The sequence below is a fragment of the Sebastes umbrosus genome, chromosome 15 (assembly GCF_015220745.1).
Source record: "Sebastes umbrosus isolate fSebUmb1 chromosome 15, fSebUmb1.pri, whole genome shotgun sequence".
Classification (NCBI taxonomy): domain Eukaryota; kingdom Metazoa; phylum Chordata; class Actinopteri; order Perciformes; family Sebastidae; genus Sebastes; species Sebastes umbrosus.
This window is the reverse complement of record NC_051283.1, coordinates 27,643,546-27,669,592: the sequence shown is the minus strand read 5'-3', so window position 1 is coordinate 27,669,592 and position 26,047 is coordinate 27,643,546. Positions and strand designations below refer to the sequence as shown.

The window sequence follows — 26,047 nt, the reverse complement described above, 5'->3', positions numbered from 1 at the left end:
ATTTAATTACCGCGGTCAACCTTAAAGGGCGGTGCTACGCTCCGTCCTGCCTGCCAGTAGTCCCCGCCTACCCGGGACGAGCGGTATTATTAAACACACCCTTTTAATGTGAGATATAAAGTAAACACAGTTTTTAAGGAGGAACTGTGAAGTTCACACTAAATACTCATCTTTAATTATCATACTGCATTTCTTATATTAATTATAATAATACGTATAATAATTTTAATTTTATTTTATTTATTTATTTGCACATATATAAAACTGCACAAAATCCAGTCAATGAAAAAAAACAAGAAATGTGTCAGGAGAGGTCAATAAGCCACAGGCTTATACATAAAGGACCTCCCCACAACTCCAGGAGAAAAAAAACAATAACAAAAAAGGAAGAAAGATCTAAACTAACATATTTTTAAAATTACAACAAAAGTTCTTATTTTTAAGTTAAGATAAAACTTTATTTATCCCAACAGAAGTTATTGTTCTGCAGTTGTGTTACAAAGTGGGAAAGAGTGCAACTATATAGAGTACAAATAAAACAAAATACAAGCAATAAAGATGATCAGTAAGGTGCAATGAAAATATTAATTATAATTTTAATAATTCTGATTATAATAGGAGCATACGTTCACATCTGTAACGTTATTACAACAAATTTGATCACACGGGAGCAGAAATGAATGACAAAAGAAGTTATTTTATGAGGAATATTATTGGGATAATAAATAATTAAATAATTAAATGAATAAGTTTATTTAATAAATAAAATACATTTATTCATACATTTTTATTTAATTAAGGTTTGTGCACTACATTCAGACTTCAATATTTAAATCTTCTAAAGACAGTTTAATGACACCGTTTAATGTCCTCTGGGTTTAATTTTCAGTCTGTATAAATCATTTTGTCCATTTTGTTGTACTGACAAAAAAACAACATGGACTGAGGCTCATTGGATTTCTTTTGTTTTGTTGAATGCTGAGAAAATTAATTGTCTTTGTTAAAATGAGATGTTCCATTTAACCTATTTATCTATTATTATTATTATTATTATTATTATTATTATTATTATTATTAATAATAATAATATTCATCATCATATTATTTCCTTTACTGCTTATATTGTATTTGTATAACAATACATATTTTTATGCTTGTAGTTTGTGACATTTGTAATACAGTAAAATATCCTTTTAACAGTATATAAAACAGTAGCAGCTTTCTCAGTTTTATTCTTTCTATAATATTAGTAATAATAATACATTTTATTTGTAATGCACTTTACATTTGAAACAAATCTCAGAAAGGTCCTATAGCCTGTAATGTATTGCATCATCGTTTGTACACTCCATTATTTAATTTTTGCTACTTTTACCTTTATATTTTCTATTTTATTTTAGTATATATACATATGAATATAAATATATTTATATATAGAATCATGGGCACAAATACTTCCTCCAAAATAAATAAAAGTTGTATCTTTTCTTATCTTATGTACAGAAAGTCACATATCTCAGCTTTTAAGAAAAGACAATAAACTGTCTGGCAGGACTTGTAAATTAAAATAAATTAAATTGATGTGTTGACAGTGTAATTGTTATATGACAAAGACAGCTGTAGTAAAGTCACAAAAACATGTCGTCAGTTTTTGTAGAATTTGTCATAAAACTAGTGGTTTCTATCAGATACAACATCTCATAACATCACATTAAAGGCTGCTGAGAGAAGTTCCTCCTTAAAAGAAGGCAACCTCCTGTTGCAAGGGTTTTATTTTGATAGGTCAAACAATGAAGTGCTGTTGTTTTAATTTGACAGTGGATGTTACTGTCCTCAGATCAGTCAGCTGAGACTCTACTGATCTGACTGACTGTGGATCTTTGAGGAAAACAAACAAACAACAAACAAGCATGGATGACTTCCTGAAGGCGAGCAGCGCTGCAGCAAAGGTGTGTGTGTGTGTGTGTGTGTGTGTGTGTGTGTGTAGACATAAATAGACTGACATGGTATTTCTAATCTAATGACTCACATTGTCAGAGTGAATATGAAAGTTGACTCGGTTTGTTTTAATGTTAATATTTTTAAAGGTCACATATCGTGCTCATTTTCAGGTTCATACTTATATTTTGTGTTTCTACTAGAACATGTTTATATGCTGCAATGTTAAAAAAACAACTTTATTTCCCTCGTACTGTCTGTCTGAATATACATGTATTTACCGTCTGTCTGATACGCTCCGTTTTAGTGCATTTCAACGGAATTAGTTGCTAGGCAACCGTTTGGGTCCATGTTTACTTCCTGTCAGCTGATGTCATTCACATACACTGCAACAGGAAATAAACTGGGACACATTTACAATGTTTACTTTTAAAACCGTGTAATGGTGTAAATATTGTATATTTGTGACATCACAAATGGACAGAAATCCTGACGGCTTGTTTCAAACGCACAATTTCTGAATACAGGCAGCTTTTTTTTGGGTAATGTAGTTCAACTTTCAGCTCCTCAGTTTTTCATCAGTGCAACACCTTTGATTTCTGTATTTTCAGCAATGCTTTGCTATTAATTTCATCTGTCAGCATTCCCACGCATTTTCAGCAGGAAATGCATTTTCTAGTATTATTTATTCATCCATAAGAGACTTTCATTTTTCACCCCAGAGCTGTGTTAATGCTGAGCTCTCGGGAGTCGTCACAGACCTTTACACCGGGCTGAAGAGCTGCGTCCTCTTTACTTTAATGTCACATATCAAATCCAAATATTTGAACGTTTGATTTTGGTTCTGCAGGTCTGAAGGTCACTGAGACAGCTGACACAGTTCACGTCCGCTTCATGATTCAGCCTGAAACAGCTTGTGACAAAATGAAAACACAGATTTAAAACTCTCCATACAGAGTCGTAGACCCTGTCTGTCCGTCTCTCTGTCCGTCTCTCTGTCAATATTTGCTTCCTGTCCTGTTTATCCTCAACTGATTGCAGGTTTCAGGTAAACAGTGAACAGCTTGATATCAGGTTGCACATTCAACCACAAAATAAGAGTCGTGGCCTTCCCACACATCCGGCAGTCTGACACTATTACATCATTCAAATCCCTCCTCAAAACTCACCTGTTCAAACTGGCCTATTCTCTGTAGTGTGTCTATCAGTTCGTCATACGTGTCTGCATAAATGTGTCTCTGTCATGTCCGGTTGTTTTTATCTGTCTATGTTTAATTTGATCTTTGTAAGGTGTCCTTGGGTGTCCTGAAAGGCGCCACCAAATAACATGTATTATTATTATTATAAATAAACATTAAGCAATATTTCCAAAGTAAAATGAAACGTAAATATATCAACGTAAATATATCAACGTAAATATGCGTGGTATAAACTGAATAGAAACAAATCGAATAAAACTTTATCTTTACTGTCAATCAATCAATCAAACTTTATTAGTATAGCATATTTCATACAGATGAGTGCAGTTCAAAGAGCTTCACAGATTACAAGAGTAAGACAGAACAACGTTAAAACAGTCACAGTATTTATAGCAGTTGTAATGTCACCTGATAGTGGTTTTGATGTAACTCCTCCCTCAAGACCAGTTTCCGTGGCAACCAGAGAGTCCACGTCGTCCTGGGCAGTGAGTCATGTGACCTGGACTCTGTGGTGTCGTCGTTGGCGATGGCCTACTTCCTGTCCAGGGTAAGAGCTTTTCATATAGACAGAAGAAGAAAGTGGTTGCTAGGATACCACCGTGATTGGACAGACAGTGTGACATCATACCTCTTTCTCTCAGACGTCGTCTGGTCTTTCAGGCGGTTCTGTGGTTCTTCCGGTTCTCAACGTTCCTCGGTCTCAGCTCCACCTGCGAGCCGATGTCCTCCTGCTGCTGAGGGAGTCCGGCGTCGCCACGGAGACCCTGGTGTTCAGAGACGAGGTGGATCTGGCGCGTCTCCATGGTGACAGGAGGCTGGCGCTGACCCTGGTGGACCAGGACGTCCTGCCAAGGTGTGAAACATCACAACACCACAATTTAAACATGAACCGATCACTTTAACCTGAAGGGTTACTTCCTGTTCTTCAGTACCGACAGCGTCCTGCAGGGCGCGGTGGTGGAGGTCATCGACCACCATCAGAGGACCGCCTCCTTCTCCTGTCCTGTCGCCGTGGAGACGGTGGGATGCTGCGCCACCTTGGTAACGGAGCGGATTCTGTCCAGAGCGCCTGATATCCTGGACAGACAACTGGCTCTGCTGCTGTACGGTGAGACACATTCACACAATGTGAGGTGTGAATCTGTCTTCTATGTGTCCTCCTTGCAGGTGTGACCGTGTCTCATGTATGTCCTCCCTGCAGGTGTGTATGTTTGTCTTGTATGTCCTCCCTACAGGTGTGAAAGTTTGTCTTGTATGTCTTCCCTGCAGGTGGGAATCTGTCCCCTGTATGTCCTCCCTGCAGGTGTGAATGTGTCTCCTGTATGTCCTCCCTACAGGTATGAATGTGTATCCAGTATGTCAAGGTCAAGGTCAAGGAAAACTTTATTATCCCCCTAGGGGCAATTTGTTGTACAGTCAGCAGTACCCCACAGTCATCAAACAAATACAAAATGTGTCCTCCCTGCAGGTGTGAATGTGTCCTGTATATCCCTCCCTGCAGGTGTGATGGTGATGGACAGTGTCGGTACGTGGACGGTCAAAGACCGTCAGATGGTCCGACTGCTGCAGACGCAGTTCCCTGACCTGCCACACAGCGGTGCTCTTCACACCTCCCTGCGCTCAGCCAAGTTTGACCTGTCAGGTAAACAGACGACGAATCAGAGAGTTAACACATCAGACAGTGTAGGTGTTATTTATGATGGAAATAAAACTAGTGTTTGTGTGTGTGTGTGTGTGTGTGTGTGTGTGTGTGTGTGTGTGTATCTCTCAGGTCTGTCCACAGAGCAGATCCTCCTGAAGGACATGAAGCTGGTTGCCGTCGGCGACGTGAGAGTCGCTGTCAGCAGCATCTACATGAGTCTGGATGTAAAAATCAACTCATTAATATTAATGAGCTCAGTGTCTGTGGTATAATCATAATTGTAGTGTATTAATAATGTGTAGTGTAAAACTATACAACCTCACAATAGTGTAGTTATAAAGTACAGTTACTCTTGTAGTCATAAATTCTGAAATATTTTCTCATCATTTTAACTCAATAACTTTGTTCTTTATATTCAGTCATTTCATAGATAAACTAACTCAACAATACTTGCTAGCCAGAGTTAACTAACGTGTTCTGCCTCCACTTAACGCTCCGCCCACTAAACATGTCACCATGGTTACTAACAGGAAAGGAGGCTATAGAGCAGGACAGTGGTGCATGCTGGGAGTTGTAGTTTCACGAGTTGTCGTCTCTGCCTCTAGTTGTTTTTACGCAGGACGGATCTGCAGCAGGAGCTCTGCCACGTCTGTCACGCACGCAGGCTGGACGCTGTGGTCGCCATGACGATCTCCTTCAACGACCAATCAGACGAGCCCGTCAGGCAGTTGGCGGTCTACAGTTTCAGCTCGCAGTACAGGCAAGAGGTAGGCGTGGTAGCTGCGATCATTTAGGACTAGGATTAGATTTAAAATGAGGATTAGCATTTTGATTCGGAATAAATTTGGGATTATAATTGATATCCGGAAAGAGATTTGAATGTTTGATCTGGATACGATTTTGGATCTGGTATTAAAAATAAAATTATGATCAAGATTTTGATAAAGACTGGGATTAAAATTAAGATTAGGGTAAACATTTGGATTAGGTTTATAGTTGGACTGGAATACATTTTGTAAATACCAATAAAGAGGGATTAAGACTAGGATTAGGTTTACGATGGACTGGGATGACGATTGAGTGGGATTAGGATTAGTGTTTGGATTACAATAACATTTAGGATAGGAATTCGATTGAAAATGGGGATTAGGTTTTTTATCAGGAACAGAAGCTTAAAGTAAGTATAAAAATGTGGGGTTAATATTTGGACTGGAACTGGATTAGGATTGAGACTAAGATTAAGATTAAAATTAAGAATGTGTTTTAGATTTAAATGTAGCATTAGCATCAAGGTTGGGATTAGCATTGCATGGTCGTCATCACTCTGATAAATCATCATCTGCCCCGCCTCCAGATTAGCCACGCCCTCTTGAACAGCCAGAGCCCCTCCCTCTGCCTCTCACCTGTCGTCAGCCCATATAAGGACATCCTGGCCTATCACCAGGGCAACGCACTGGCCTCTCGCAGAAAGCTCCTTCCTGTCCTCAACCACTTCCTGTCTGAGAGGCGGGAGTTAGAGGAGCAGCTCGACCAATCGGAAGTGACGATCTGTGACACGTTTCCTGTCAGCAGAGACGACCAGCCTCCTCTCTCCATGTCTCGTCACCACCGCCGGCGGCTGCAGGTGCAGCTGGGAGCAGAGGATTGTGGGAACCTGGAGGAGGACTCCAGGATGACGCCGTCGGCACCAAGGAACAGTTTGGTGGAAGGCTGCCTGCTGGACGGTGGCTTCAACCAGGAGGCGCTACTGGAGAAGTTCAGGAGGATGGAGCGGGAGGAGGAGGAGGAGGAGGAGGAGGATGAAGAGGAGGAGGAGCAGTAGTAAAGAGCTAATTTAGTCCAGTGGTTCCCAACCTAGGGGTCGGACCCCTCCACAGGGTCACCAGAGAAACCTGAGGGGTCGTCAGCTAATTAAAGGGAGAGAAGAAGAAGAAACGAAGTTCTCATTCATAGTTTTGGACCAATCTTTGATTTTTTTTGTTAAAATATTGGATCATTTGACGTCTTTGGGCCTTTTGTAAGAGGTCACAAGTAAGAGGTCACAAGGTCAGGAGCCACTGATTACAGTTTTAAAAAAGTATTATATTTTATAGGATTATCATGTATCAAGTAAAATCTGGTTCGGAAAAGTAACTAGTTACTCTCCGATAAATGTAGTGCAGTAAAAAGTACAATATTTCCCTCTGAGATGTAGTGGAGGAGACGTATAAAGTAGCAGAGAATGGAAATACTCAAGTAAAGTACAAGTGCCTCAAAATAGTACTTGAGTAAATGTACCTAGTTACTTTCCACCAGAGAGAAACACACAGTCGTCTAGAAAACGTGGTGATGAGGAGGATTCAAGGTGAGGAAGGTTTATCACATCTCATACACAAAAACAATTCAGAGCTTTAATAAAACATTAAAAACAGCATTAAGCTCCGGTAGGAACTAGTAAGTGGCCCTTGAGTGAAGATGATCTGTTGATGTTCTTCAGATTCTTTGTTTTATTATCAGACAGTTGAAACGGACAAAGAGATGAAGATTAAAACTCCTCTGGACGACCAAAACAATCATCTGCTGATCAGTTTATTGATTCTGATATTTTAACAACGTGATTGTAAAACTTTAATAAAATCATGTAATTTTCATGTTTTTAATTGATCGTTCATCATTCTTGTATTGAGTCTGCAGGTCACTGATCAGTCTGAAGATAATTTCCTAGATTAAAGTTGTACATTAAATCTTAAGGTTCTGTAGAGTTCAAATATGAAGTATAAATTTACATACATCTGGGTATGGAGGACGGAACCTGCCAAAACAAAAAATAAATAAATAAATTACCCAATACATAATTAAATATGTCATTAAATGCACCAAAAATATTATTAAAAAAATAAATGTAGCCATTAATTAATTGATAAAATGTGATATAAATTGATATTTCTGTTTTAATTTGCTTCTTTATTTACTCTTCTGTTTAATTTTCCCTTTTATTTATTTATATATTTATTAAATTTTTAATTTAGGTGCTGATGCCACCGGAAACAGGCCATGCAGCAACAACGGCCCCCTTTCATGACTATCACTATCTCTGTCGAATTAAGGCAAAAAGCCGAAAAAAGTATTAAAAAAAATTATATAAAATAAATAAAAAAGAAATGCAAAAATGTATCAATTAATTTAAAAATTATTAAAATAAATAAATACATAAATAAATAAAAGGGAAAATTAAACATAAGAGTAAATAAATAAGGTAATGAATACAAAAAATAAATAAATAAAGAAGCAAATTAAACATAGAAATATCAATTTATGTCATATTTTATCAATAAATTAATGGCTACATTTATTTGTAATTTTATGTTTGCTACATTTTATGACATATACTGTATGTGACAGTTACAGTGAATCACTATCAGAGCACCTTTGAGGTTAATTAATGGATAAATTAGTAGTTCTGACTATAGGGGGTTTTAATTGTTTATCTCCATCGTTTAAGAGGTTTTTAAGAGAAACAAAATTCACCATAATTCAGAATTAATTCAGTTTTAAAGAAGTAAAAACGTCTTAATAAGTTCAGTTTTAATTTGAAATATTAGCGGAAGTATATGAAGACAATGTTCCCTCCAAAATAAAAGGTTAGCAGTGTGTTGTGCGTCAAAAGAAAACAAGAAAAATTCGTCTTTGCTCTACAAAAAGGGAACATTTTGATATTGAAAATACTGCAACAAATATTATAAACATAAGATTCTACTGTTTTCTATTTTTATCCAACAGAAGGCATTTTCCATTAAAAACGTATAGTTTTTGTAATTGTTTATTTATCGTATTTGTTTTGTGTTCTTTCTACAGAATAGTTTGTGAAATTCAGTCCTTATTTAGTTTACTATGTTTTATTAAAACGTCAATTTCAAACACAAAACACGTCGGTCATCGTTTTATTGTGAAGGTGTTTCCCGGAAGTAAACAAACGGATGTTTGTTAGCATGTTAGCATGTTGTCAGCGGTTGTCTCTCCGGACAGCCGGTCGGTGGTCCTCCCGGTGGTTGTCCTGGTGACCGACTGAGAACATGAAACACGAACCAGATGTTGGACAGGAGCCGTCGCCTAGGAGACGAGCTGGAGGACAGACAGAGACAGAGACAGAGACAGAGACAGGTGAGATCACAGGAGTTATGTATTTATACCTCCAGAATCACAACGAGGTACATCAGTACATTAAATATGACACGATGGAGCCACAAGTACCTCAAACTACTGTCATCAAATACCAGACTGAAGTACTCTGATCCTTTACTGCAGTATAAGTACTAGTAACTTATAATATATATATAAAATACTTCGTTACAAGTAAGAAGTAGAAGTATTCTAATCCTTTACTTCAGTAAAAGTACTAATACCTCACTATGAAAATACTTCGTTACAAGTAAGAAGTAGAAGTATTCAGATCCTTTACCTGAGTAAAAGTACTAATACCACACTGTGAAAATACTCTGTTATAAGTAGCAGTTGAAGATGTATTCAGATTGTATACTTCAGTAAAAGTACTAGTAACTTACCACACTGTGAAAATACTCTGTTATAAGGTAGAAGTAGAAGTACTCTGATCCTTTACTTCAATAAAAGTACTAATACCACACTGTGAAAATACTTTGTTACAAGCAGCAGTGGAATAAGTATTCAGATCCTTTACTTGAGTAAAAGTACTAGTACCTCATTATGAAAATACTCCTTTACAAGGAAGAAGTAGAAGTACTCTGATCCTTTACTTCAGTAAAAGTACTACTACCACACTGTGAAAATACTCCTTTACAAGGAAGAAGTAGAAGTACTCTGATCCTTTACTTCAGTAAAAGTACTACTACCACACTGTGAAAATACTTTGTTACAAGTAAGAAGTAGAAGTATTCAGATCCTTTACTTCATGTTTCCTTTTGTTTCCATTCAGAGGAGCAGAGGGTTGATCACCCAGAATCCCTTGCGGGCGGCACCTGTGAGCAGCAGCTCTGCGAGAAGACGAAGGTGAAGGTGGAGGAAGAGGATGGAGACTATGGTGATAAAGACCCGCGTCAGGATCCAGAACCCGGTCCAAAACCGCCGTCGACACGCAGCCGCAGAGGGAGACGAAGAAAACCGTCCGACGAGCCGAAAGCTCCGGCGCCGGACGCTAAAGCGAAGAAGGAGCATCAGTGTGACGAGTGTCCGAAGAGCTTCGACCGGCCGTGTAGACTGCGGATCCATCAGAGGACGCACACGGGTGAGAAACCGTTCGGCTGCTTCGACTGCGACAAACGCTTTAAGAGTAAAGCCATCCTGTCGGCGCACCTGAAGACGCACAGCGGCGAGCGGCCGTTCTGCTGCCACGAGTGCGGGAAATGTTTCCTGCAGCGGCAGGCGCTGGCAGAGCACATGAGGACGCACACGGGGGAGAGGCCCTTCACCTGTCAGCTCTGCAGCCTCAGCTTCTGCGCCAAGAGCCACCTGCAGCGCCACATGCTGACGCACACGGGCGAGCGGCGCCACCAGTGCGTGGAGTGCGGGAAGTGCTACAAGAGGAAGGAGCACCTGAGCAGCCACATGCGCGTCCACAGCGGCGAGCGTCCTTTCAAATGCAGGGATTGCGGCCGCAGCTACAGGGAGCGAGGACGCCTCGTGCTGCACCTGAGGACGCACACGGGGGACAGTAAACGCCACGCCTGCGCGCTCTGCGGCCTGCGCCTGGTGTCGGCCAATCACCTGCAGAGACACATGCAGTCGCACAGCGGCGAGCGGCCGCACCGCTGCATCGACTGCAGTAAGTGCTTCAGCAGGAAGGACAAGATGGTGGAGCACATGAGGATCCACACCGGAGAGAAACCATACCAGTGCTCCCAGTGCCAGCTCCGCTTCAGGTGGAAGGCGGCGCTCAACGCGCACGTGCACACGCACGCTTTGGAGGAAGAGCAGCTCTGATTGGACGGCCGGGAGGATCCGCTCTCTGCGGTCTGTTACGCTAATATATATATATATATGTATATATATATATATATATATATATATATATATACATATATTTATATGTATATATATATATATATATATATATATATATATATATATACATATATATATATATTACAAAATGACAATCCAAACATATGTCAGATTGAAGTCAATGAGATCTTCAGTTTTCTCTCCCCCAAAAGGGGGCGGAGCTTGACTTTTAGTGAACTACCCGTGTGTGGCGGTGTGATGTTTGGTGGACTGAGGTCAGACTGGACGCTACAGTGACTCACTGTCACCTCTCAGAGGTACAGGTGGTATTACAAGACAGGACGGGCCGAGGCTAGCTGGTTAGCATGCTAGCTGGTTAGCATGCTCATTTCAGTAGAAATCTCTGCAACACAACACATAGACGTCTGTGACACAACGTCACGTCCTGCTGATATTGTTTTTTATTTTAATGATTTAAATTAAACTTCAGGCCACATCTGACACATTAACCCTTTACGTGCAGCCTCGGAGCTGCTAGCGTGACGGCAGACATGTTCATCCTGTTGCTCTGTGAAGTCACAAACCCGTCGGGCCCAAAGTCAGTCGGAATAAAACTCGACTCAACTCGTCAGCAACAATCAGAATCTCTCAAACTGAGTTTTTAACCCGTTAACCTCCGAATACATAAACACAGCAGGGAAGTAAAGATTCATCACACAGTGAGTACACACAAGTGTGTACTCAGGCAGGTAGGGGCATGCACGCTGCCGTTCCCACCCCTGCTTGTACAGTCATAATCGCCGTGGTAACAGGGTCGGGCCCTCGCCGCGGTAACACGCCACACCTCTGCCGTCCTGTTGTCTCAGAGCACACAGAGAGAGAGAGACGGACAGGTGAGGTGGTAGAGTCCGCTCGTAAACTCATTAACACGTCGCTGTGATGTCACCAGGCGAGTCTCCAGGTGAGCGGCAGTGATCTCGGCTGTTTGTCCTGAACTCGTCTCACCTGTCTCACCTGTCTCACCTCACCTGGTTGAGTGTGAGCGAGCTTCCAGAGAGAGCAGAGCTGCTGTGAGTCTTTAACCTTTTCTTTTTAAATCTTTATCGTGTCGTCGGAGATCAGTTTTGTGTTCGACGTCTCCGTCTCCTTCTGTAACCTCGACTCTCTGAGATAAGAGCTGAATACACAACCACGACTAACTCAAGTTTAAACACACGGAGCCAAACGTATATGTAGACGGTCGACTTCAGTTAGGAGTTATTTGACCGTCTGATACTAGAAATCAGATTATTGAACACGTGTTTGTAGATTGTTTTCATTCTTTAATTTACAGAACTTCTCAAAACATTTTGAGAAACATATCATACTAACAAAGATTGAGATATTACTGTCAACAAACCCAGTTTTCTCGGCAGATGAGATTTACATAATTAATTTGATTATTATCTTACAAAAAAATGATATACATAAAATTATATTTTACTTTTTTATTTTTAAAGATTTTAAAACGTATTTGACTGATTGAAAACTTAAAACTCAAAAATTATTTTAAATGTATTCCAGTTATTTAACAGACCCTGATTTTTTTATTCATCTTTTCCTTTCATTTTATTTTTTGTATAATTTACTTTATTTTTATACTGTAAAATATATTTGCAGAATTATAATGAAAAATCTGAACATGTATATGAATATACTGTATTGAACTTTTGAAATAAAGTATTATTAAAAAAAACAACAACAACCTATAAATCCTCGTGTATGAAGGGAAGTACTCACCCAAAAAAAAATCATGTTCTGTGTTTATTTAAAGTTAATAATCTCAAAGATTTCCCCTTAAACCTTCAGCAGGCAGAATGTTTTTGGCATCATTGGGGGAAAAAATCCCATAATAACCTTTCAGCATATTGTCAGCAGGACCAACATGGAGTCCGGAGAGGAAGAACAAGAGGAAGACGCCTCCAGGTCAGAGGTCAAGAGGTCATCCACTCACAGTTTATCACTTTGACTTCGTACCAAATCTCATACTATGTACTACTAAATACTCAATATGTGTAATATCGCTCAACATACTTTAGTGTGAATAAACAGTAGCAGCAGAAATTTGCGTCGTCACTTCCTGAGAGCCTCCTCGCAGGTTGGAGACATGTAACCATGGTAACCAACCTCATGTGACTAAAATGTCTGAATTAATATAAAATATATATTACACCCAGCAAAGTGAAATCTGATACTTACAGTTAAATCGATGCATTATTGACGTTACAGAGCCGTCCGTCAACGTCTGTTATGAACGTTGTCGTCACTACCGCATTGCATTGTGGGATATTTATGCCGCCGTAGTGTCCAGCGTTGCATACGGTAATGTTTCTATGTAATACTATTGGTTTCACACTGAGGTTTCAGACATATTAAAATATCTCACATACTGTTTAAGCTACTAAATAACATGTTTTTAGGACACAGCATTTGATTTCATCTGAATTAGGCGACACGACAGTTGATTGTGATTGGATAAAGATCAACAGCACGCTGTGATAAATCTATTACTCAGGGCTTTTTCATTGGACTTCAACCTCGCGTTTACGCACGTATTGTCGAGGGAGTAACGACAATGACCGACTCGCTGTACATTATCCCATAATGCACTTAACTTACGTTACGCTAGCCCACGCGCTGAAGTCTCTCGGACCACCGTGTACTTGAGTGCAGTACTAAATAGTAAATAGTGTCACTGGATTCATTCAGTCTGTAAATGTCTCACAGTGTTTCTGTGTGCAGGTCACCAACTACTACTACTGATACTACCAGTCCTGCTAATACTACGACTACTACTGCAGCTGCTAGTACTACTTTAACTACCAGCACGGCTCCTGATGATCAGACAGGTACCAAACTGTTCCCTCCAGACAGGAAGTCATTTATTATCGCTGCTTTTATCAGCGTTTAGTTGGTTAAACTGATTTCTGATATTCATTATTAAATATTCTATTTTCTATCGTATTCTATCTGTTTCTATTTGTTAGTTTTGCTTTCTGGAGCTTTCTGTTGACGCTCGTCTCTTTCTGTTAGACAAGGACGAGACAGAAGAAGAAGAAGAGGACGGTGAGGAAGACGAGTCCATCGTCATCTTTTCTTCAAGTGAAACTCCGTCCGTCTTCTTCATGTCTTCTGTTTGTCTCCCAGCAGGTCAACCAGAGGACGAGTCTGACCCCCAGACAGGTAACGCTGTCACCTGCTGAGCTACAGTCTATTAATAATAATAATAATAATACATATTAATAATAATAATAATAAATATTACATGATAATAATAAATGTGATATAATAATACAAAATAATACATAATAATACATAATACATAATAATAAAATAAGTAAGTAAATAATAATGTTTTCTTAATGTATGTTTAAGATATTTTTGTCTTTAATTTTTTGTAGTTATGATGAGTCAGCAGTTTAAATCTCCGTCATGTGGATCTTCTGTTTCACATTTAACTACAGAAAGAGTTAAACTACATCTGTCAGGTTATTGTAAACATGAATGTGTTCATGTACCCAGAGCAGCTACCCCTTCCTCCTCTTCCTCCTCCTCTTCTTCTTCTTCTCTCTCAGTGTCCTCTCTGACTTCCTGTCTTCAGGAGCTGTTGAGGACGAGTTTGTCTCAGAGCAGAAATCCTCGACGCCGACCGGAGACAGACCAGGTACAGACCACCACCCCGGAGACAGACCAGGTACAGAGAGAGAGTTTATTACTGAATATTAACCCTTTAATTTGGTTAAATCCACTTTATACTCTGCTGTGATGTAAAGTTGTAACAGGATCGTTTAATGACATGATTTTATTTTTGAGAGTCAAATTTATCGATACAGGCTGTCTATTACAATTTATAGTTATGTCATATTTCAGTTAGTCCTATCAGCCTGTGGCAGATGTACACAGTGGGCAGAATTGTGGGTGGTAAAATAATAATAATAATAATAATAAAAATAATAACAATAATAATACTAATAATAATAATAATAATAATAATAATAATAATAATGGAATCTAATATTTGAAGAATAAGATATTAAAATAAAAAATACATTTAACATTAAAAAATAATTATAAAAATATGACATAAATAAAAATAATACAATCCAACAAAAAATGTGAAATGATCAAATAATACAAAAAAATACAAAATTGTAAAATATAATAATGCTAAAAAAAAATCCAGATAAAAACTAAAAAATATATATTTTTTAAAACAAGGATAAAATATTAAAATTACCAAAAAAGTAAAACAATAAGAAATTTTTATGAAAGAAACATGATGATTCAGAAGTGGTAGAACAGCAGAACGAAGATAAACAACCAGAATAGTCTTTTAAAAAGAGCACCTAGTTTTCATTCTATGCTTGGTTTATCCATAGATACAGTTTATCTATGGGTTTATCCGTCTGCAATAATAATATAAATATATATTGTTATATATAAGATTCAGAGTAATCACAGTCCCTCATTGTAACCCAAACAATCTCTAAGCTTTACGCAAATGAATGCGCAATGACGTCACCAATATACAAATTAGCGTATGACATCATCTGGTGGAGGTAGTGCTAGCTACTTTCATTGGAAAAGAGTTGGCTCACTGTTTAGTAGTGCAGTGTTTGTTTGGGAGGTAAGGTATAAATGTGAAGTTGTAATTCCATCGTTTGACCGCTACGTCAAACCGGCTTCAAAGCCCGCTGCTCTTCCTGTAGCCAGACTGAATGTGTGTGACCTCACTTCCTGTCTGCAGCTCCTCCCAGCAGTCTGGCCTTGTCACGACCAAAGAAGAAGAAAGTCCTGGTGGCTCCGGCTCTCAGCCTGTCTCTAGGTAACACATTAATAATAATAATAATAATAATAATAATAATAATAATAATAATAATAATAATAGTAGTAGTTGTTGTGTTTCGGTGAATAACGTTGACCTTCTCCAGGTCGCAGCGAGTCGACGGTGTCAGACGACTTCCCCTCGGCCTTCCTCTCCCCCTCACCTGACGACGATGACACGGGGCTGGACTTCGACCTGGACGCCATAGAAACGCCCTCCGACAGCGAATCACTGTCCTTCCCCATCTATGACCTGGAAGGTGAGAGGCCAGAGGTCAAAGGTCAAAGGTCAAAGGATGACCATCCGTTTATGTAATCTATCCCAAAAACCTTTGATGACATCACAGGATTGTTTTCCAGAGGACCTGCGGCGTCTCGGCGTGGCGTCCCTACCTCGCAGACTGTTGGGCTCCAGTCCCATGTCCACTGGTTCCGATCCGGGGACGGACCAGAGTGAACTTGGAGCTCTGGAGCGGGAGGACATGGTGGACGGTCAGGGCACCAGGTGGCGCTGTTTCTCCACGGGTGTTCCACCGCAGGAGAGCCGCGTCAACATGAGCGTCCTGGAGCCGTTCCTCAGGGTGCTGTCACACGGAGGTACGACACTCACCTGTCTGACGCTTCACCCGGTGGTCACGGTTACCTGATGAACCTCCTCTGTCATCTCTCAGGTTACTATGGAGACGGTATGAATGACATCATCGTGTTTTCTTCATGCTACCTGCCGCAGAATAGTCTGGAGAATTACCAGTATGTGATGGATAACCTGTTCAGGTAAACAGTTCATCATCTGTGACCTTTGACTCTTTAGTGTTAGCATGTCATTATTCTAGCTACGTTATCTTGTGGGGTTACATGCTAACGTTAGCACATGTGTCCTTGATGATGCTTTATCAGAGGTCAGGCTGTGGTTAGCTGAGGTAGCGTTTGGTTTGCCAACATCTGACTTGTTACCTGGACCCTGTTAGCGTTAGCTTCAGTCTTTTAGCTCCGTAGCTCTCTAACAGGCTCTGAGCTGCTTGTTGATGACGTCTAGCTGTTGTTCTAGATGATTAAAAGTCGTGATGTCTGTCTGTCTGTCTGCAGGTACGCGGTGGGAACTCTGGATCTGATGGTGGCAGAAAACTATGTGATGGTGTATCTCTGTGCTGGAGGTCAGAAAGACAAACTCCCAGGAATCGGCTGGCTGAGGGAGTGTTACACCACCATCGACCGCAGGTAAACTCTCTGTTCCCTCTCTGACAGGAAGTCACCGTGGTCAGGTGTTGTTCCAGTCGTCTTCCTGTAGGAGGCGTCAGATCTTCACTGTGAATCCTCCTCAATATACAACAGCTCCGCTAACTAGGACCTCAGTAAGAAACAGACAAATTAATTTAAACTTCATGATGAGTTCTGGATTCATTAGATTGTACAGGTGTACCTAATAAAGTGGTTACTGAGTGTTTATAAACCTCAGATCAGTGTCTGGTTAACCCCTTAATGAATATTAATGAATATTAATATGTTCAGTTTATTTAACGTTTCTGAGTGTAGCGCAGGAAGAACTCATCTTCATCACTGAGCTCAGGAGGAGGGAAACAAGGAAAGGAAGAAAGGAGGAACGAAGGAAAGGAGGAAAGGAGGAAAGAAGGAACGAAGGAAATGAGGAAAGGAGGAAAGGTGTGTTGTTGAAGTGATTAGGGAACAAGGAACGGAGGAAATGAGGAAAAAGTAAAGGAGGAAAGAAGGAAAGAAAAAAAGGAGTAATGAGGAAAGAAGGAAAGGCGGAAAGGAAGAAAGAAGGAAGGAAGGAAAGGAGGAAACAAGGAAAGGAGGAACAGTGTGTTGTTGAAATGAAGCTGATATCTGGCTAGAAGCAAAGAGATGAAACTCCACAGCCGCTGCCGCCATTTTGGACTGAAAACTCTTAGTATATTTATAATATTTTATTGTTCCACACAGGTCATTTCAGTAAAATGTGACAATAGAATAGAAATAATTTAGTTTTACTTTTGTACGTCTCTTTGTAGGCGAACGTTTTACTGGCGTCTGGTAGTCGCTTTCAGTCCAAAATGGCGGAAGCGTAGCTCTGCTGCTGATGTTGACATGGAACGAACTATCGACTTTCACTTCTTATCAATATACGTTCTTCTGTCACACACCTGACCACGTCTAGATCACTTCCTGTCTCACTTCCTGTTTGGCCCCTGGAGGACAGCCTGGTTGAACCCTTACAGTGTGATAATGGCCATTTGTGTGTGTGTGCAGGCTGAGGAAGAACCTGAAGGGTTTCTACGTGGTTCATCCCACCTGGTACATCAAGGCCCTCATCACCATCATCAAACCTTTCATCAGGTCTGCTACGTTAGCGTCAGCATGATAAGAACTATCTAAAATGACAGAAAAACTTTGACTTTTTAGTTTGTCCCTTCCACTAACATGGAGGGGGGCGGGGTTTATGAGCTATACTGCAACCAGCCTCCAGGGGGCGTTCCAGATGTTCTAGCTTCACTTTTGGGGAGCTATCATGTTGGCCATCTTAATTTACAGTCTATGGTACAAACCCAGAAGCCAAACTAACTATCCTCCTCCTCCTCCTCCTCTTCCTCAGCTCTAAGTTCAGCAGGAAGCTCCAGTTCGTCGACAGCCTCCAGGATCTTTCTCACTTCATCCCTACCGAGCATGTGCAGATCCCAGACTGCGTCACACAGTGAGTGTTCAAGTTACCGTTTATCAACAAAGAGAAAGATCCTCAGACGTAACAGAGGAGGCGTTTAAAACACTCGGAAAACACGTCGTTGACCGTTCTGTGGAAAACTGCAGTGAAAACGTGAAAGACGTTTGAATTTCTTTGCACTAAAATGAATAATCTGATGTTAACAAAAGTGTTGTAACGTTCTGTATCACAGTTTAACCGCTGAAAGGAACATATCTCATTAACTTGATGTGGTTTCTGCTCCCTGCAGGTACGACCAGAACCGGTCCAGGTGAACCGGTCCGGGTGAAAACAGCTGGAGGCTCTCAGATATTTAACATGTCGCTGCCTCCTGTCATCAGGTGGTAGCAGCTGGTGGTGCTGCTGGTCCTTCTCTCTTCAGGTGTTCATCATTTCAAACTGCTTTATTTGTGTGTAAACATTATCACTTCACTTCAAAGAGTCATTTATTTTCCCTCCATAGCGAAGATGAAATATGAGACACTCAATCTAGAGAACTAATGTCGTCACTATGGAGGCTCTGTAGAGTCCTAAAGATATTTTATTATCTCGTGTGCACAAGATAATAAAATATCATCCATGCATCTTGAACAAACTTTATTAATGTGTTCAGATCAGCTTCCTGTTATTGTGTCTTCATTTCATCTGTGAACACTTTTTACACATAAAGTGTTTTTCTTCTTTTAAAGGTTTTTCGTTTAATGTTTTTAAGTTGAATAAGAGTGTTTTAAGACATTTCAACAAGGTGGATCATTTTCAATCAAAACTCTTCAAACTGATGGATTCTGAAACCCGGCGAAGGTTTCTGAAACGTTAGCTAATAAAGTAATTTGCAAAGAGCAAGCTTGCCAGCTAGCTGTGACTTAGCTGCGTTGCATGAATCTGGCGTTGGAGGCTTCATAACGTTAGCTGATAAAATCATTTGCAAACGGCAAGCTAGCTGATTTACCATCCAAATCGTCCCCGGAGTCTGGATGAATTAGCTGACGTTATCCTCTCTGACAGTATTTTGCTGCGTTAGCTACACGTTACAATCTGTTCACACTTTGGCAACACAAAGCGATTAATACATGTATATTGTTACAGAGGCTGAAGTAGCTAGCTGAGGAGATGAAGATGACTTTGTTTTTGTCAAAGGTGAAATCTGTTTGGTGCTGAATAAAATAATTTTGATCTTTATCTGGTGATTTGTGTCTCAGTGAATCTTTGATTGATTGGTTGATTGATTGATTGATTGATTGATTGATTGATCGATCGATCAATTGATTCCACATCCAGTTTGTCCAGCTCCTCCTTCAGGTTCGATGTTTGTGAAAACATTTTACTTGGAAGTTGTAGAAACTCAACATAAGATAAGATAAGATCAGATATTCCTGTATTTGTCCCACAGTGGGAAAATTTGCAGTGTACAGCAGCAAAGGGGATAGGGCAACAAACAAAAAGCATCAGTAAAAAACAAGAAGCAAGATACAACACGGTGCAAAAGCAAAACAAAAGTGAAACAAAATATGAACAATTGAAATAGAAGGAAATATAAAAACAGGAACAATATAAACAAGGACAAACATTAAAAATAGGAACAATATATAACGTAAATGCTAAGGTATTAGTGTGGAGTTGGTTTCCAGGGAGACGTGATGTTATAAGAAGTTGTTTGACCTCTGACCTCTCTGAGTTTATCTGACTAACGGTACAGTAAATATGGAGCTGGTGGATTTGTGTTCCCGTTGGACAGCGCTAGGCTAGCAGTTTCCCTCTGTTTCCAGTATTTATGCTAAGCTAAGCTAACTGGCTGCTGGCTGTAGCTTCATATTTACTGTGTTCTGTCACAGGGAGTGTTTCACACTTCTGGGTACCTGCAAACACCTTTATTATATAAATGTGTGTGTGTGTGTGTGTGTGTTTTGTGTGTGAGGGAACACTGTGGTCATTTATAAAGAACAGGAAAACATCTGTATGTGTGTGTGTGTCGTCAGGAAATGGAGTCTGACAGGAAGGAAGTGAGGTAGCCGCTGAAACTCAATAAACAGGAACACAGACCAGAGTGTGTGTGTGTGTGTGTGTGTGTGTGTGTGTGTGTGTGCGTGTGCGTGTGTGCGTGTGTGCGTGTGCGTGTGTGCGTGCGTGCGTGCGTGCGTGTGTGCGTGTGTGTGTGTGTGTGTAGTCAGTCTCAAAGAAAAGCTACTAGCCTGTCTGAATTACATTTTGGTTTTTATTAGCTAACCTGCTAACTCATCCAGCTAACAGCAAAACTATTTAAAAAGATTCTGTTGAAGCTGGTATTTGTGTCCAGCGCCAGATAAAGATCAGACTAACATTATTAGTTTTATACTATCAGTAGAATTAGATTCCAGTGGTGGCTGCGTAGGATTGTTTCAGACTCTGCAATCCAAACATTTCCAATAACTCCAGAGAGTTGTAAAATCCAAAAGTCAACACTTATTGTTAGAAGATGTTTCCAACATGTTTTTATCTAATGAAATATTCCATATTTGTTGAGTTATATTATATATTCAGATCATGTTACATATTGTGAATCATCTTCTGTGGATTACAACTATTATCAACAGATCTTTTGCGGTAACAATCAGACAAATTCTGTAAACAAACAGGAGGAAAGTTACAAATGTCATGTGGCCCACAAATACATAGGAAGCGATCTGCAAATGCAAAATAGATGCACAAATGTGTAGATATCACTTTACATGTAAACCTTAAAATACGTATTTACAGAGTAAGTTATGCATATTTGCAAATCGCCCTATATTTTTGTGAATGTGACTTCACACAACACAAATACAAAAATACATGTTTGTGGATAGGGAAATATTTGCAGATCATGGTACACATTTGTGGAATGTCTTCTGTGAGTTACAACTAATAAAGTCCAATAAAAACTTCCATAAATGTTGAGCTTTATCTTGAACTAACAGAGTATCCCAGTGTTCCCAGTGTTCCCAGTGTTCCCAATGTTCCCAGTGTTCCCAGTGTTCCCAATGTTCCCAATGTTCCCAGTGTTCCCAATGTTCCCAATGTTCCCAGTGTTCCCAATGTTCCCAGTGTTCCCAATGTTCCTCCATGACTCAGCTGGTTTATGATGAAACAGCTCAGTACCCATTTAGTCACCCTGTTAGTACGTTAGATGTGACGTTAGCATGTTGCCGTGTGAGGAAACCAAGTGACTCAACCAAACTTCTTCTTCATGAACTCATTTTCCAGGATCAGATTACACACACACACACAGCGACCACATCTTTAGTGTTTGTACGTTGCGTTGTTTCCTCCTCCTCAGTGCAGGACTGTGGTTGCCATGGCGACACACACACACATCATCATTATTGCAGCTCTGTGGTCTCTGAACAGCTGCTAGTAATAAAACATGATGTTGAAGTGAAGGAGGGAAAACACTCCGTCTGAACATAAATGTAGATACAGACACGCTGCCACAGAGTGATGTAAGGAATCTAATAATCTAAAATTACATATATGTATGTGCATTTTCACATAAACTGAGGGGAAACGCTGGAAATCAAAAAGTAGTTGTGTGGATAAAAGCAATCATAGAGTTATTGAATAGATGACGACGTAACTGAAAACATGAGGTGTATCAGCTTCCTCACAAATAATACAGGATACCAACAGAAATGTTTTTTATCGTTTGAGCTTTTACTGGAGCACTTTTAATCATCTCTTCTTCTTATGTAGTGCTTTAACGGCACGACCAGTTGTTTATATATTATCAACGTATATCCTCATACAGCGGCTCATATGATATCTGACAAAAAGTTATTCCTCCGTTTTTGTTCGTTCTCCTACGAATGTCCAGCAACACATGTCATTACATGCATACAGTCTTTTCAAAATAAACTTCAGTCTTCACAGGAAACTGCTAGTTAGGTTTAGATAAAGATGGTGGTTTGGGTTAAAATATCTACCGAAGTGGCGTAACTTAAGTACGAAAGTGACTTGACCAAAACTACTTGGTTAGGTAGACTTCTGGTTTCACACTTTATGGGCTACTTCCTGGTTTGATTACGTGGATTACATATGAATTGATTTCATGGGATATACAGTATACGAATTACAGTGCATTACTTTTTGTAGGTATTCACCTTATGTATCTGAAACATATATATTGGTATGTGTTTCGGATTATAACTGTGAATGTTCAATAAGTCATTTTGAAATAAAGTGCTCCTGAACACACACAACAGAGGGAACAGCAGATTTAATTCAGCCGTCATGAGACATGTGTTACATAACGAGGAATAAAGTCCATCTGTGTTTCTGTTTCTCTGCGGAGGAGGACGTTACATAACAAAACCAAACACAAGACAACAACCCAGAAAATACAAAAAGTGATCATCAGTCACACAGATAGCACACATTCATGAAGACGTGAAGACGAAAGAGGTTTTACCGAGTCTGAAACGTATTTATTATGACGTCAAAGAGATACTCCCTGATGTTGTTATGACCCTTCCTCCTGTTCACCGAGTGCTAAATATCAATGAGTTGGAGGTGCAATAACAAAATCAGGACTTTAATCTCAGAATCGTGACTTTTCTCAAAAATTATATGGAGTAGGTGGAGTCCAGAAACATTATATTTTATTATCTTGTGTGCACAAATCGTTGCACAAGATCCATAATTTATACGCGAAAGTTATAGACGTTTTTAGTGATGATGTCATGATGAGGTCACGGTGTTAGCTGGAGGCTAAACAAAGGAAAGACTGGAGGCTAACACTAGCAGTGGGCTAAAGTTACACATCTAAAATGTCATCTTGCTGTGTTGTTGGGTGCCAGAATCCAGATATCACAGACATTTGAGATGACAAACTGTGATTTGAGGCTCTAGCGAGCTACAATATCGGAGAAATCAATCTAGCTTTAACTAGCGTTAGCCAGCCGTCTCCTCCTCCTGAAGTAGTCTCCAGCGGCGTAGGGGTCAGCTAATCTGGTCCCATTGATTAATGTTAACTTATTTGTTAAAATACAAGCCAACAATACTCGCTATCCAGCGTTAACTAACGTGTTTAGAGAATGATTCCACCTCCACTTAACGCTCCGCCCACTCAATACGTCGCCATGGTTACTATAAAGGGGCTCTATTGTGTTGATAAGATATAAATCTAATATATTGTGCAGGTTTCTATCTTGTGCACACAACAAGATATGAATTTCATTTAAAAAATATCATCTTCTGGACTTCAGGAGCTTTTTGTTCACATCGCCTTCTGCAGCATTAGCATTAGCATTAGCATTAGCATTAGCATCTAAAGCTGGTTCACCTTCACGGTGTTTCTCAAATCTGGCCTGTCGGCAGATCGTCATTGAAACAGCAGGAAGTTTCTCTGTTTTCATGCTCACAGTTTTCTGGACTTTATATTTTATATACCAGTTGTTGGTTTTCCCATTCACTTCAATAGAGTTTTATCAGAGCAGCATCTGGTGGACGTCAGAGGAACTGCAGCTGATTGGTTCATATCTCAACGAAGCTGATCTGGATATTAGTGTGAGACGAATATTAGCTAAAAATAATGAGGCTTTTTATTCATGAGGCTCATCATCGATAATCAATACTCTCATTCATACAGTCCGAACTATTTAACATATATTCAGAGAGACATTGTTCAATAATACACAGTTCAGTGAATCAACATCTTTGATAAACAACAACAACAACAAAGCAGAAATAATTTGATAATATGAGGAAATATTTCAGATTCAGGTCTTTGTGTCTCTTGTTGAAGGGAAAGAGTTCTCCAGTGATGGTGGACTGTAAGCGGGGAGGGTCGGAGGGGATGAAGAGGAAGAGGAAGAGGAACTGTGGTTGTGATAAACAAACGGAGCCAGACGTTGGCGTCCTGAGAGCTGCTCTGAGTTTCCAAGAATCAGAAGAGAAATGAGGCAGATTAGGGGGTCGACAACAACATCGCCGACTGAACACTTGAACCTCTCGACCCCATCTGATAAAAATGGTAATCCGATTCACCATAAGAAGCCACGCACATTTTTCCAATTCTAGCTCGAAGTCAGTCGTGTTAGTTGTCCCAGTTTAGCGCTAGGCGACTGTCGCCATTTTGGACTGAAAACGTTTATTATATTTATAATATTTAATTGGTCAACACAGGACATTTCAGTAGAATATGACAATAGCATAGAAATAATTTTTTTTTGTACGGCTCTTTGTAGGCGGACGTTTTACTGGCGTCTGGTCGTCACTTTCAGTCCAAAATGGTGGAAGCGTAGCTCTGCTGCTGGGCGCTGAACTATTGACTTGCACTTCTTGGCGATATATGTTCTTTAACATCAGCACCCAGTTTCATGTCTTTGCCTCTATATTCTTGTGAGAACGTGTCGTGTATTTCTGATTATTAAAACACACGTTGAATCAACCAGAACTGAAACCTGAAACTTTAGACGCACTTGCATGAGAAATAAATGCAAAGAAGCATCAGAGCTACGCTTCCGCCATTTTGGACTGAAAGCGACTACCGGACGCCAGTAAAACGTCTGCCTAAAATATTATAAATATAATAAGCGTTTTCAGTCCAAAATGGCGGCAGTGGCTGTTGTCAAAAAAACACCAGAGTTTCGTCTCTTTGCTTCTAAACTCTTTGGTCAGATTTTCCGACTCTGAAAGTCGGACGAACTTCACCAACCGTGACCTCAAAATCCAAGATAGCTGCTCAGCGCATCGACAGTGACAAGCTGTTGTAAAATACTATTTATTAACACTTCTGTCTTATTTGTGTCTCATTAAATCAGTCGTACACACGGTACTGTCCAACTTCTATCTGTGGACGTGTTGCTACGGTGTTTGTCTGCACAAAACTGGCAACTGGCATTGCTAACAACTAGCTAGCTAACTGGCTAACCTGGCTGGAGCTGACTCCATTAGAGTTTTACGGCTTCAGGTAACCGGAGCGAAGCATCAAATCAAAACCTCCGACTGAACTGAAAGGCTTTAACAACACAGATTTGTCCTCCCGTCTCTCCAGAGGATGAACCCTTTAGATGTTAATGGTGTTTCCTTGACTTTCACTTCTTATCAATACACGTTCTTTGGTTCTCATCCAATCACATACCGTCACTTTGTCACGCCCCTTGGCGTCACTTTAGGATTAGACAGTAAAACCACTATAGTGGTAATAGTATAGGTTTAGGAAAGAATTACATGGTTGGGCTTAAAACTACAACGTTTATAGAGTGAAAATGAAACTGAACGTTGTGAACACGAACAGCGGTCTCTTTAAACGACATCAACACACTCCCGACGCACTTTCTCTGAGCGTTTACTGTCGCTGTGGATGGTTTACGTTGTAGTTAATGGAACGCCCGGTGCATCTCATACCGGCGTTAAAAGGGTGCCTTGTGCGTCGGTATCGAACGCCGACGGCCGTGACCATTATTTAACACCCTGGAAATGAGAACGGGCTGACCCTGCAGCTGTGTGTTAATAACACGACAGAAGAAGAAGAACAGCTAGCGTCTCTGTTTGCAGCAGCCAGACGGTCTCATGTGATTCTGTTTGTGGCTCCTTGTTTACCGTCTATTGTTGATTTAAACGCCATCAGCTGATCGAAGGTACGCCACTGAGAGTCACACGATGTCTGATCAGTTGTTGAGGATTGTTAACAGGGAGAATCTTTCAGGGGGAAAGTTTAGAATCTCCCACACTGTGAGGAGTTCAATGAACGCAGCACGCTGTCCAGAAGAAACTGAGACAAGCAGCAGCAGCAGCAGCTCA

At 40.1% G+C, this 26,047-nt stretch overlaps 4 protein-coding genes and 1 long non-coding RNA gene across 11 annotated transcripts in view; 3 read left to right on the top strand and 2 right to left on the bottom strand.

Annotated features, from left to right (window-relative positions):
* The window catches only part of LOC119503753 (zinc finger and SCAN domain-containing protein 2-like), a 681,462-nt gene that overhangs the window by 508,426 nt on the left and 146,989 nt on the right, over positions 1–26,047 (bottom strand).
* LOC119503787 (exopolyphosphatase PRUNE1-like) lies at positions 1,795–7,418 on the top strand. Of its 2 annotated transcripts, none has more exons than XM_037795778.1 (8): positions 1,795–1,949; positions 3,580–3,684; positions 3,779–3,990; positions 4,067–4,245; positions 4,639–4,779; positions 4,909–5,003; positions 5,385–5,546; positions 6,134–7,418. In XM_037795778.1, the coding sequence occupies exons 1-8, from the start codon at positions 1,911–1,913 to the stop codon at positions 6,599–6,601; spliced, it is 1,401 nt and encodes a 466-aa protein (XP_037651706.1). In that variant the 5' UTR covers positions 1,795–1,910; the 3' UTR covers positions 6,602–7,418. The 2 variants fall into 2 exon arrangements, with proteins under 2 accessions (XP_037651706.1, XP_037651708.1); XM_037795780.1 differs by having other exon boundaries at positions 1,820–1,949; positions 3,585–3,684.
* LOC119503866 lies at positions 8,684–9,821 on the bottom strand. The gene is made up of 2 exons (XR_005210389.1): positions 9,683–9,821; positions 8,684–8,880 (listed from the first exon to the last, which is right to left on the bottom strand). It is a non-coding gene; the product is annotated as an uncharacterized LOC119503866 (long non-coding RNA).
* LOC119503803 (gastrula zinc finger protein XlCGF8.2DB-like) lies at positions 8,782–10,762 on the top strand. Of its 2 annotated transcripts, none has more exons than XM_037795811.1 (2): positions 8,782–8,910; positions 9,707–10,762. In XM_037795811.1, the coding sequence occupies exons 1-2, from the start codon at positions 8,832–8,834 to the stop codon at positions 10,711–10,713; spliced, it is 1,086 nt and encodes a 361-aa protein (XP_037651739.1). In that variant the 5' UTR covers positions 8,782–8,831; the 3' UTR covers positions 10,714–10,762. The 2 variants fall into 2 exon arrangements, with proteins under 2 accessions (XP_037651739.1, XP_037651738.1); XM_037795810.1 differs by having other exon boundaries at positions 8,782–8,919; positions 9,710–10,761.
* On the top strand, positions 10,831–19,477 carry LOC119503798 (BCL2/adenovirus E1B 19 kDa protein-interacting protein 2-like). 5 transcript variants are annotated; one of them, XM_037795800.1, is made up of 14 exons: positions 10,831–11,804; positions 12,652–12,699; positions 13,516–13,622; positions 13,807–13,839; positions 13,924–13,956; positions 14,375–14,467; positions 15,521–15,598; positions 15,705–15,857; positions 15,958–16,194; positions 16,269–16,371; positions 16,684–16,815; positions 17,845–17,931; positions 18,188–18,286; positions 18,543–19,477. In XM_037795800.1, exons 2-14 carry the CDS (start codon positions 12,659–12,661, stop codon positions 18,565–18,567), a joined length of 1,221 nt encoding a protein of 406 aa, XP_037651728.1. In that variant the 5' UTR covers positions 10,831–11,804; positions 12,652–12,658; the 3' UTR covers positions 18,568–19,477. The 5 variants fall into 5 exon arrangements, with proteins under 5 accessions (XP_037651728.1, XP_037651730.1, XP_037651726.1 ...); XM_037795802.1 differs by having other exon boundaries at positions 12,652–12,714; positions 14,375–14,437; XM_037795798.1 differs by having other exon boundaries at positions 12,652–12,714.